Source organism: Acipenser ruthenus, chromosome 11, assembly GCF_902713425.1.
Source record: "Acipenser ruthenus chromosome 11, fAciRut3.2 maternal haplotype, whole genome shotgun sequence".
NCBI lineage: Eukaryota > Metazoa > Chordata > Actinopteri > Acipenseriformes > Acipenseridae > Acipenser > Acipenser ruthenus.
In genome coordinates, this window is record NC_081199.1 from 3,173,674 (window position 1) to 3,187,367 (window position 13,694).

The 13,694-nt window shown below is 40.7% G+C and overlaps 1 protein-coding gene across 2 annotated transcripts in view; it reads left to right on the top strand.

Annotated features, from left to right (window-relative positions):
• Nucleotides 1-13,694, top strand: part of LOC117426911 (kinase suppressor of Ras 2-like) — a 73,210-nt gene that overhangs the window by 53,035 nt on the left and 6,481 nt on the right. The window contains exons 18-20 of one of the 2 annotated variants that reach the window (XM_059032901.1): nucleotides 7,158-7,292; nucleotides 9,338-9,467; nucleotides 10,178-10,311. In XM_059032901.1, the coding sequence (XP_058888884.1) occupies nucleotides 7,158-7,292; nucleotides 9,338-9,467; nucleotides 10,178-10,311 (399 nt within the window). Of the gene's footprint in view, nucleotides 1-7,157; nucleotides 7,293-9,337; nucleotides 9,468-10,177; nucleotides 11,497-13,694 lie in introns of those variants that run through there. The other variant, XM_059032900.1, reaches the window with a different exon arrangement.

Below are 13,694 nucleotides of genomic sequence, written 5' to 3' on the forward strand. Positions count from 1 at the left end.
GGCCTTCCCAGTGACAGTGCACCCCTGTGCTGCTGAGAAGAACACATCTTTGCCTGAAGGCCTCTAAGTTCTCCTGATGTGTATGTGTGGCTGTTGTTGTGGTCTGGCCAGCAACCAAAACACAATAAACACACATATCCCACCGAGTGCTCCTATGGGTAGCGCATTGATCCCGCTCCGCGTCTGGTTGGCTGCTCCGCATTTAAAAAAAATCAAACATTTCAGATTGGTGAGATTTGATTTTGTATTTATTGTATGAAAAACTTCCAAGAAGGAGACACAGCAGAGTAGACTTGGTGTGAATCTCAGAACTGTTCTTCTGAGAGGGAAATTCTACAATGTTGAACTAGCAAGTAAAGAAAACACACTGCAAACAGCTCCAGTGTATGGAAGCCATTGGTTTTAATTCATTTAGGTCCGGAAGAAACTCAATTAGAAGGCAATCCTCTGCCCACTCATAAAGAGCCATGTTTTACAGTAATGACCAATCTCATACAAAACCCAACAAAACAGGCGACTGGATTCAATACATTGTGACAATAACATTGCATTTCATCTCCGGGCACAGAGATCACATAGAGGATGAGAAGTATTCTAGATATTCAGGGGATCAAGATCAATGTCTTTATTTTACAACAGTCTTGTCTTTAAGCTGTCTAGTGTAGGCTAAGGAACATACTAACTGTTAATAACATAAAATACATTAGCATTACCTGTAAACTATGTCAGCAATGTTAACTATTCAGTTTATCTACCCCGTGCGGATCGAAATGCTTACATCATTTAAATTATATTTAAATGGAAAAAAATATGATTGAGTAATTGCAATAACACTACTCAGAATGATTGCAGACAGCATAAACATGTAATAGGGAAAGACACTGAGAAAGTTATTTGAAGATATACAGACTCTTTATGTGTATCAATCAAAAACACTGAAGGCTTGCATAAGAAACAGGGCACTGATTCAGGAAAGTCTTTCACGTCGCTCTTTGTTTAAGGCTTTGAATTGGCTGATTTGAAATTAATTCACACGCTGAAACGCAGCCCAAGGGGCTTTTAGAAGCATAATTAAAATATAATGAATGTGATAGCTGAGCTTTAAATCACTGTGATTCACCATGCAATTATATATATATAAAAAAGAATAATTTAATTGAGTTCTTAATCATTCTCCAATAAAACCGGAACTAAAACAGAATACAGATTATTGCTCCCATTTTACGAAAAATAATCTAAACCCGGGAGCAGATTGTTCAAGAGGTAAATAAGATGCTCAGGAATTAGGAAGGCTTATTAAAACTGCTTTCCATGCTCGTTCAATAAGCTGCCCACATTTATTTCTCCCTTCAGTTTTTCTTATGAAAACTTTTTTTTTTTAAAGATTTTACACGTCCTCCAGTGTCAAATGCACTGGAAACGCAATGGCTGGAGGGGACATCTGAAATATTAATATTTCCTAAGGCGTTCCTTTGGTGAAAATAAATGTGATTTGTCAGGATTAGTCATTTGGCTTTTCTCAGCTTTAGCTGCACTGAACTTTCCATTGTAACCTTTGATCTTTGGGGGTGGGGGGTGCGGGGGCTTGTTGACACCCTTGGTACACGGTGTCTTCTCTTGAGTACTGCATCCTATTAAATAAAATATAACACAGTGCATTTCAGTATACTGTTAGGGATAATTGATTTGACGAGTTGATGCTGTTTATTAGATTAACTGTTACAAACAAGCCCTCGAAAGCCTCTTCTTCAGGTGCAGATTTGAAGAAGGTATTTGTTGACATTTGCACAGCAGAAGAATTGTCAGAATTTTGGAACAATAGAATTCTTATTTAGTGCAGAAATAACATCCTTAACGGAATACTGAAGAGGGACACAGTAACTAGTGACATGACATAGTAGGGTGCAGCGGGATAGAAACCTCTTTACTGGGTTAATGAAACTTGGAAAATGAACCTATTTAAACTTGGAAAATGAACCTATTTAAATCTAAGTCCTCCAGCCTCAAAATGGGCTGCGCTCAAGGCAGTATTTAAATAGGATTCCTGCAGCAGGCTAGTGATATATAATGTTTGAAATGAATATGTGGATTTTACTACTGCGTCCAATGTAATGCATTCAATGAAAGAGTTTGATTTTTATTCTTTTTTTTTTGTTTTTAGCGTGTCGTAAAGACGTCAGTTCTAAAGCACACTGAATATTAAAGGGATGTGTGTGGGTTGCCTTAATTCATTCTGAATACGCATTCCTAAAGGGTCAGCTCCTCTCGCATGGATATTTATTTAATTTAGAAGCATGCTTCAGAAATGTATCAAATGTATTGCTTGTCACTTCAAGATCTGCTTGTCTTTAGAACCAATCGATTAATTCTAAAAGAGCACAGCTGGTGTGCTGAAGTGTGCAGTTGACAAACTTGGACTCATCCAGAATTCTTTTCTTTTCCTGGGTTGCATGGTTGAAGGGATTAACATCTTCTTTTTTTATTTTGTAGAACTGTCATCTGTTTTTCTTTGGACTCACATTTGGCTCGGGGTGCTGTACTTTCACAGCCCATGCATGTTATAACTAGCTAACACGAGTTTTAGAAGAACTGCTTGTCATTGCATATAGTACCTAAACTGGATCACCACTGGTACTCCTGGCTTTTGTTTTGGACCCATATCATGACTGCTGTAGCTGGCTTTCATGCGAGGTTATTCAGCGTTGTCCCTTGTCTCTAGTAATTCCTGTTAAAACCACTTCAATTACATGACACTCCTTCTTACAGACAGTATTCCCCAGGTGGTACAGCATATTCCCCTGTATTGCACTTTGTCTTGTCGGACTACCTTGTAACTGCAGTCACTAATGATATGATAAAAGGAGGCTCATTCAGTGGTTCAGATGGAAGCACGTTTCTCAGCTGTGTAACACTACAACAGTCTGCGCCACGGGTGTCAAACTCAGTTCCTGGAGGGCCGCAGTGTCTTCTGGCTTTCGTTTCAACCCGAGCTCTCAATCACTTAATTGGTCTAATTATTTGATTAATTAATCGGACACATTTAACACTTCTCTCCAGGCTTCAAAATGTTTTATCGGTCAAGTGCATTTTTTTAAACCATCAACCGTAAAAGACCTTGACAAAATATTAAACCCGTCCAATTGAACAAATAATTGATCAAATAAGTTAATTGAGAGCTTAAGTTGGAATGAAAGCTAGACGACCCTGCGGCCCTCGAGGACTGGAGTTTGACACCCCTGGGCTATTCGATAATCTGTATTTATTTTCAAGCCTGACATTAAAAGTGATGAGATCCTTTGTAAGTACACAAGTAAAACAGGCTAGAGTTGAATATTGATCTCTTCATCTCTAGCATCACAGTACAATGTAAACGATATCCAGAAATGATAATTGTTTGGGATTTCACCATGATCCACGTATGAGTGCATTGGCTCGAACTGACTTGCTGATAGAAAAAGACCAACGGAAGCTATTTCAGGTGTTCTACTTAGCAAAAGGAACTTTGAGAATGCAGTACTCTGTGGATTGTTAAACATTATCTGAACCAAGAGAGGCTCAGAAATCTGGGCAAGTCCATTTTAAACTAACCAACTCAACGTGTTTCAAGTTCAGGGCTAGTGCACATCTTCACTTGTGGGTCAAGTGAACAGCCCAAAGGGGGCGCTGAACACCACACTAATGTTATATATAAGTGCTGTGTAAGTGCGTGTCAGTCAGATAGCAGTGGCTTGCATCAGTGTGTGCGGGTTTCACTTTGCACACCCTCCCAAGCATTTTCCATGCTGTAATGAAGGTGGTTGTAATAGGGATTCATTGTAATAGGGATTCATGTCATGGGGAGGCAAGGTGGTTCAGCCTAACAACAGAGCCAGCTTTTAACAGGCAGGCTTCTAACGAGGTGGAGTGTAACTGGGTAATTACAGCTTTTGTGGTTACGTGAGTGATCAGCTGCTCGATGATTAAGAGATCGGAAAAATGGTGCTGTACTGTGCGGTGACTAGTTGAAATGCATCACTCCAGTGAATTACTGTACATTCACTGCTGAAGAGGGGCTGGTAATTCCTGTGGAAGCAAACTAGCTTTTACTGAGGTAGGATCCAACTGATATCAAAGAGTCAAAGAAACCATTTAAGTGAAGCTGTAGCCCTCGGTACGGAGGAAGGAACCAGAGTTAATAACCTGTTTTTTTGTTTTTTTTTAGAAGCAGAAGGATTTTGATATGTTTAAATCACCCAGTTTCTTTTTTTTCAAGTGTTTTGCCATCTTTATACCGAGGTTTCTTTCAAGTTAATGGATAGAAGGTGTTGCCCTGTTTTGGAATGCTGCAGCGAGTGCCCTCACTCTTGAAATAACACTGTGGTGTGTGAAGGACGGGCATCGAACCCACTTACCCCACGTCCCACTCTCAGCTATCGGCTGTCTGCTCACTTGACATTGCACCATTCTCCCTGGCAATGAGATTTAATACAAACTACCCCCCCTGCTGCTGCACCTCCAGGAATCTATTACAGAGTAGCACTGCAGCCAATAGACTTTGCATATAAAGGAAAACAACTAGAGTCTGTTCACTTTCAAGTGAAGTGTTTTGCTAGCATCACTCTGATTCAGCTGGACTTCTGACCTGCAACGGGAATTGCATAACTCTTAGGTTTTGCTCAAGTATTTTAAAATGTGAATTTGATCTCAATCTAATAATGCCAGACCTGTATTTTCCGCTATGGGCAAATTGTCCATTCCATTGTAAATGTATTGTGACAATTACGTTATCATGTTTTGAGTGCTGTGCCTTTAGGACACGACAGTGTCTCGTGCGAGAGACTAAAAGTCCCGCGAGGTGGAGAGCGAGAGTTCAGTGGACATGGAGGACATCTGTTTTGTTATACTGTATTATGTTATGGATGTAGAGACAGTGTGCCCAACGCCTCTATGTGTGTTGGATTGATACTGCTACAGAAGGGAGGTATGTGTAACTCAAGAGATCTAATGCAAGTCTTCAGGTGAATTTCCTGAAACGTTGTGTGTCTGTGTGTCAGTGGCCTCTCATCGAACCTGCAGTCGAACCCCCCACTGATGGACGACCGCAAAGGACAGCATGAAGTGGGCAAGTTATTTAATGAATATCCTACAGCCCAGTCTACCACGAAGTTTTAACACAGCCTTTCAAGAGTTACAGTGATGTCAACCTTAACAGGACCTGTGTGTCCCTTTGCAGCTGCAGGAAGCACACCACACAAGCAAACTTAATTCCATTATCATCCCAACAGACATTCACCGGGTATCATCAGACTCAGGCAAGCATATGGATCGGATGGCAAACATGTGTCTGTGCTTAACCTGGGCAGTAATTGTAGCTTTGCCTAATCAAATAGAACGTACTGTAATCAAGTCATTTTAATTACAAAGTTTCTAATTAAATTGAATGTAACAGGAGGGCTTTTCCGAGGAGCTTCTCAGTTGTAATATTAACCCTTATTATATTGGAGGTTATTTAGCCAGAGTTTTAGCCTTGAAATTTGACTTGGGATTCTTAATTGCCATAAAGATAGGTCTATTACTTTACATAATCAGTAGTACAAAAAATAAACTTTTTTAAATCTTAGACAAACGTTTTGACAAGAAGTCTGTGTCAATGTTCCGATATTTCGTGAAGGGCCTAGTTCTTAGGATTTATAGTAGGTCGATTTCCCACAACAGCATATTTGTTTTATGCTTGCAAAGACCGGCACAGTGTAATGTAATTAAAGCAGTCAAAATAGAACAGAACTTGTGAGTTTGGTGGATAGCTCTCGTTTTGTTTGCTGGGAGCAAAGTCACTGTTATTGAAAAGTCCCGTCAGAAATAGTATTCAGGGATTCTCAGAGAGCCCCCCCCCCTCCATTTACAGAGACAGAAGTTGTGTGGGATTGTGAAGCAACACTTTTGGCTGCGCTGAAATGGAATATATTCTCGTTGAAGAAAGCCAGTCAATGGGATGCTTACTCGTCAGTTAAATCCAATTTGTGCTCCACACGCGCAGCAGGATCTGAAACCTATGAGAATGCAAACAGTGCAAGGCAGTGACTCACATAGAGCAAAGAACATCGCTGCGGTACAACTTAGCATTGTGACAGTTTGTTAAGATTTCATGGAAATTATTTAAACTGATGAGAAGTTAAAAGCGTGCTTTGTTGGAAGTAGAAGTCTATACTGTATTATAGAGAGTTCTTACTGAATCTCATTACACGGTGATGCATAATGCACTGCAATGCAGTTTGACCATCCCACTCTTTAAACTGTGGCTAATCAAGCTTATTGTATTGTAAAAACCGAAATGGCAGATACAGCAATTTCTGGGATGCTTACTGATGTTAATAACTGACTTCTTGGTAGTTCATGAGTAGGGGTTGAATGAGACAGATCCAGGCGTTTCAGAATTCAGTTTGAAACCGCATGTACTGTCGATGCCTATTGCTGAATCTGAGCAGTTTAAGTTTCAACAGTAGCTCCAAACTACATGTTCCTATCTGTATTGTTTCCTCTGATTCGGAATGGTTCTTATTGCAGTTGAATTAGATTTTGTATGTGTTCTGCGTTGCAGGGCTTTCAGGTAAGCCGCAGTCACAGCTGGAATGTTTTACAGCACCAAGGAATACCACGGGATTCTATCAGCCACCTGTTTTTAGGGATAATACCGCGCTTACCAAAGATAGGCAGTCGATCCTATCTGACGTCTACCACAGGATTCACGTTAGCCTAGCCAAGAACACGAGGCCAGCATTTAATGCAGGGGTGTCCAATCACGGTCCAGGGGGCCATTCCACTCCACGTTTAACAGGTACATTGATATAAGGAACTACTGCAGGGTCTGCATGGAGGTTTAATTGGTTCAATTAAAGAATTTAGAACAGGGTTAGAACAAAGACCAGGACTGGAAGAGCCACCTTTGGCCACCCCTGATTTAATGGCTATAAAAAAATCCTCTCTGCCTTGTTTACTGGAATACATCCGAGAGGTCACAGGTAGGTAATCATTACACGTTTACTCTGAGCTGCAGGCAGTCGAGTGACAGTAGCCAGCACCACCCCCGCGCCCTGTCCTGCTTTATCGCAGCAGTAAAGCAAGGTTTCTTTGAGCTCTTTTCAAAGTGTTTTTCCTTCCATGTCAATCTGCTCTTGTAGCAGGAGAGAGGACAAGCTGAGGATCCCAAGCGGCTGGCTGTGTCACCTGGCTCCTGAGGTCATCCGACAGCTTTCCCCCGACACAGAGGAAGACAAGCTCCCTTTCTCAAAGCAGTCCGATGTGTTTGCATTTGGGTAAGCTTAAAGTGTTATTATTATTATTATTATTATTATTATTATTATTATTATTATTATTATTATTATTATTATTATTACCTACTACTATTCCTACCTGCTGCCACTCTAACTGTGTTCTGGTTTTTACAGAGCTTGAAAAGTAACATTTTAATCTCAGCATCTTTACAGTACTGGAAATGTATTTGGTATGAATTCAGGTATAGATGGAATGCATTTTGTGTGCCCTGCTGTTTAAGAAATATATACTGTACATGGTGTATCCGCCACATGTACAGGAAGTAACACATTCTAAACAGCATCTGATTAATACATTTCTAATGAAATCCTTTGTTGGTGTTTCCTTCCTAAACAGGAATGATTCAGCCTCTCACTTGGCACGACACATGTCAGTAAAGATCTGAAGCCAACATTGTATACCAATTACGGGCTCTACTCTGAAGGAAGCGAATGCAAACGAGGCAAACTAGCATGAAACAGCTTAACTAGGAATCCACATGTAATATCCTTAAAGTAGCTTTTAAAAAGACCCAGAAAGGAAAACAAAGCAGGTTTATGATAAAGATAACTGGTTTTATTGTTATTTATTTCACCAGGAGATTTACCCATTGAGACAGAGGCCTCATTTACAAGGGGGTTCTGGAACTCAATAAAAAGACCATTACAAAGTACAAACAACACACTAAAAACAGGTGTGGTTCAAACTCACGCAGAGATCTAAGAACAGTATATGTGTGTGTTTGTTAATGTGGACTGAGGGAGAAGCATTGGCAGGAGGTTTTAAGCTATTCCACAATGTGATCTTCAGCTGGTGTGTTTTTTTTATCATGCTAAGCAGCTGGCAATAAATAAAATACATTTTTTCTTTCAGTTTTTTTATTACTTTTTCAAAACCTGCTATAAGGATAGCAGCACCCTCATTTCAATTGAATCCAAGGGTGACTCGCAGGCACTTCAGCAGCAGCTGATGCATTGTTCCGAGTGGTTTCTTGGTAATTGTATACCGTGTAATAAAAAAAAGGTTTTTAAAAAAAGTTACTTTGACGTTGATTTCTAAAGACTATTTAGCTTTGGTATGGGCGTCTGTTTCTGTATCAGGAATTTACAAAAAAAAGGGCCAGTAAAGAATGAGACAGTTTTGTGAATGCTGCTTAGTTACCCTTAGCTTCTATATGGAATATACTTTGAAGTGCATTGACAGACAGCTTGATTGAAATACATTTAGCACACTCTGCACTGCACTAGCCTGGAATAGAAAGTGGGGTGCAAAGTAAGTTTGCGGGCACAGTGCCTCCCACTGCACTGGTCTAATGACTCCGAACGCAATTGCATTTTCAGATGTCACCGTGTATGGATGCTTGTGGTTCTGGATGACACTCTGCTTGAACGAACTCGCATTCTGTTCCTGTTTGTTCCGGCTGTCTTACCTTGGGGAAACCCTTTGGCACGTGGAGACAGATTGTAGGATGTTTTATTTTCACTGAGTTTCAGGAAAGCTCTGGTGCCAAAAGGTCTTAGTTGTGCAGACACCAGAAATAGAAGCCATTCTCTCTCCCTCTCTCCAATCACAAACCCACATGGATGCATTTTGAACCAGCCGTTCCTAGAGTGTGCGATGAACTGCTCTACACATCCCAGAGAGCATTGCAGAGTATTAATAATAACTACATGAAAAGGAGAGTAGCAGAATAGGCTGCTGTATTAAAAAAAAGAGTTTTCTACAGTTAGTAAGAAACAAAGAGTTATTATACTCATATGGTGATGACCTCTTCCTATGGTACACCAGAGTAAAAGCACAGTGTAGTAAAGCATAGTAAAATCACAGTGGATGCATGGTAAATCATAGGCAAACACAGATAAGTATACTGTGGTTAACCATGGTGTAAACAGTACGTTCATAGGACAAGCATGGGGATATCAAGTAAAACCAATGTTCAGATCTACTATGGTAAACTTAGAAGACCAGAAAAGAGTTCTCTTTATATTTGAAAAAAACATTGGGTACATTTTGCTCTTGTGCGTCATGTGCATCTGTGTGCTTCCAGAACTATTTGGTACGAGTTACATGCGCGCGAGTGGCCTTTCAAGAATCAACCAGCAGAGGCGATCATATGGCAAGTGGGAAGCGGAATGAAACCTAACCTCAGCCAGATCGGCATGGGGAAAGAGATATCTGTGAGTACAGCAGCACTTACTTAGTACCCCTGTATCTGTGTAACTAGAGCGACTGCAAGCACTGCAAGATGTTTCCATAGACAGCCTTGATCGTATACAGCCTTGCATCACCCTATAGAATTAACTCCTTTTGCTTCATAAAGTCGAGTGAAACCTGCTCAATAATGTTACGCCGACACATTGAATTACATACTGCTTTGTAGTTTTCCATATACTTAACAAATAACTGGCAAAAACTGAAAAATGGGAGAAATCTAACATGAAATACTGTACTGCTATTATGGCTTCCAGTAGACTTTTGCAATATCATTTTGTAGTTTATTTGATTACATGAGGTTAAATAAAATATCTAAATTATGTTCATATATTACAATTCTAGGTAGTGCAACACTTTGTCCATAGCTGTAGATGCACAAAAGAGCTGGTATCACAGTCCCCTGATTACCTTACCTAAAGTAACATTAGGTAGCCCAAGATCAGTGCTAAACCAGGCAAGAGAGTCCTGTATTTAGACTCACCTCTGAAGAGTGTAGACTCTGTACTGTAGAGCCCTTTGCCCAGGTCCTGTGCTTTTAATAGTATTTAGATTTGATAGTGCACACTGGTCCCTTTATGAATACAAGTCATAATGATTTCATTTCAGAATTTTTTTTTTTTTTTTTTGCAGATTAATGGCAATTTAAAATGCAAACTATTTTTTTTTTTTTCAGGACATCCTGATTTTCTGCTGGGCATTTGAGCAGGAGGAGAGACTGAGCTTCTCCAAACTAATGGAGATGCTTGAAAAACTGCCAAAGCGCAACCGTCGCCTATCCCACCCTGGACACTTCTGGAAGTCAGCTGAGTATGTGAATGAGTTAGGAGGAGCAGACCCTTACACTGACAAGCAGGCGAGGTCAGCTGAGTATGTGAATGAGTTAGGAGGAGCAGACCCTTACACTGACAAGCAGGCGAGGTCAGCTGAGTATGTGAATGAGTTAGGAGGAGCAGACCCTTACACTGACAAGCAGGCGAGGTCAGCTGAGTATGTGAATGAGTTAGGAGGAGCAGACCCTTACACTGACAAGCAGGCGAGGTCAGCTGAGTATGTGAATGAGTTAGGAGGAGCAGACCCTTACACTGACAAGCAGGCGAGGTCAGCTGAGTATGTGAATGAGTTAGGAGGAGCAGACCCTTACACTGACAAGCAGGCGAGGTCAGCTGTCTAGACAATGTACAGTGTGTGTCTACAGTATACCTGTAAATACAAATCAATGGTCACTGTAATTAGAATCCTTGCCATTTTCTCTGATGGGGACAAACGATTCTTTTTCTACCACTGACTGACTTCATGACAGGTCTTGTAACAGCTATACACTTCCTTTGTTTTGTCACGAATCCCTGCGTACCAATTCTCTGGCAGGTACACACCTGTTGACAGAAGAGATTTGCAGAAAGGTAGTTTTAGTTGTCAACTATGCAATGTAATTGTGTTCTTAAAACTCTCCCAATGTGTTTTTGTTTCATGGTCACGTTATGTTTTTTGTTTGAGACTTTTGTTTGTCTGTGCGTGTTTGTGCGTGTGTGCGTGCGTGTTTGTGTATGTGTGTGCACGTGCGTGTTTGTGTGTGTGTACGTGTTTGTGCATGCGTGTTTGTGTGCGTGCGTGCGTACATGTTTGTGTGTGTGCGTGTGCATGTGCGTGTGCGTGTGCATGTGTGCGTGCATGTGTGTGTCCAGTGCATTTCAGTCATCAAGCTTTTGACCTATAGCTGCATACATAAAGTGTTATATTTTTTGGACGATGTACTGTATATATAACATTTTAGAAATATCAAACTAGCAAAAATATAAAACATATTCCTGTTATACATTTGATGCAGGATAAAGATAATCAGAAACCATTGAAAGTTATAAGAAACAATAAATGGACAGTAATATAGTAAAGTAGCCTTGACAAACGAACACATTAATTTAGATGATCTACATCAGTGGCTTTCAACCCCAGTCCCCGAGGACCCCTGTGTCTTCTGGCTTTCATTCCAGCTGAGCTCTCAATTACTTAACTAACCCTTAATTGAACTAATAAGTAGCTTAATTAGACCTTTTTACTTGATCTCAGCTCCTAAAACGTTGCAGATTTCAAGTTATTTATAACATTTTATAGTTAAGTTGAAATTTCCAGCTGTTTAAGAGTTGAGAACAATTAAAAAGGTCTAATTAAGCTACTTATTAGTTCAATGAATGGTTTGTTAAGTAATTGAGAGCTCAGTTGGAATGAAAACCAGCAGACACAGGGGTCCCCGAGGACGGGGGTTGAAAGCCACTGCTCTACATTAATAGGCTTTGCCTTTCCGTTAATGCCATGTGGAGTTTTTGGTATCTAGATTCACACGTGTTAATATAATTTATACAAAAATCCCAGACATGAAGAACTATATAAATAGCTCAATGTAATGTAGAGATTTTAGAACATGCGCCTTTTGCAGTTGCTACCCATATGTTTCCAGTCTGGAATGAGCCTACAGTACCACTGTTTGCATTCATCTGCTACCTAGATTTCTGCTTGATTTTTGTTTGCCCCCCAAGAGGGTCATTGACAGAAATGACTGTATATACTGTAGCAGGGCGTTAGCTCATAGTATCATAATCTGCACAAAAAAAAAAAACACAAGAAATTTAAAGGCGATCTTTTGCTGAATATGTCCAACGGTCTCACACTTTAGGTTGGAGAGGTATCTTAATGGTAATGGTACAATGCTTGTTACACACAGTAGTCTCTGTTAACACTTTTAATGAAGGCAAAAACATTTAGAATTCAAAATACAGCGGTTAGCGTGAATCCATAATCCACAGAAATATTCACGCGTGAATTTGTGGAAGATGCGTTACAAGATGCATTACAATTAGAAAGATGAGCAAATGAAATAGGGATGTTGCATAATTAGTTTCCTGGTCATCATTCATAAAATAGCCAAGACTGCCCAACTCAGAAAAGTAAGCTGTCAGTAAAGTGGGAGACGTGCTTTCACAGCTGACTGGACAGGTACAGTGAGGTGAAGCAGCCAGCCCCAGGGTTAAGCAGTCTGTCAGTGGATGTGCTGGGAGATTAGCTGTGCTTTCTGCTCCTACTCTTCACTCTGAGCACCAGACCACACTACAATACAATAGGAAATAGTCTAATGAAGAACACCTTACTTATTTCATAAGGGTTCCACTATTTTGTTTTTGTAATACTTATTGATAATACTATTGGCACATTCTCAATTGCCCTATGTCAAGAACACTGATAAAGGCAGTTTCTGACTGAGGGTTGAATGCTATGGATGAGTCCAGTAAGGTACCTGTGCTGGTGGGACTCAGCTCTCCTCCCTCAGAGACGCCTGCTTGCTCTGGGTGAGCTTCTACTTGATTGCAGGCTGGCTGGCGAGGGACCGATGTGTGGCCCCTGCCTCGAATGCCCCTGTGAAGTCCAGGCACTGAAGATGCAAAGCAATGCTGGCAGCTCTGTCCTCTCCTGCCTCTAATTGGATCTTCTCTTACTGCTTTCAGAGCTGACCTCAGCTTTGCTGCAAATGGAGACTAATTAGAAGCTGACATTTCTTTTTCACGTAACAGAAGAAATGATGCTCCTAATTTGTCTGGATTTAGCAACGAGGGTCGAAAGTGGACTTCAATCAGAAGTAACTCGCGGAGAACTGTGTGCTGTGAAAATTCTCAGCTTTCATGTTGTTTTCAATTCTATGTATGTACCCTGATTTTTGGGGGGGATTTAAATCCAGGGTGTAAAATGATTTACTTGTGACTTTGTTTCTCCTACAGGGGGACAGAGATGTGTTTTTTAGTTTACCGATTGTGCGAATGAATGTTAGAACATTTCAAGCCTAAAGTGCTCTCTCTAGCACTGCAGCCGCAGAGCCCGAACACTGCTGCATATGCAGCGATCTGCATGGGCTCCCAGCAGAGCAATCAGAATGAAAGAGGAATTAAATATCCTGATTCCAGTCCAGAACGCAGATCCCAGAGAGGCAGGGAGAGGGCTGGAGGGTTACCCAACGGCTATTAGAGTTCTGTACCAAGCACTGGCTCGCTCCCTCCACTTGGCATTCTCTCTCATCTACCGCGGGCAAACCACCTAGCCAAGCTCCATATGATTTATCATTTTAAAAAAAGAACACCTGCCATCTCCCATCAATCACTTTAACCAGGGCTATCAAAGAAAAAAACACGAGTGCTGAATCAGCCAAA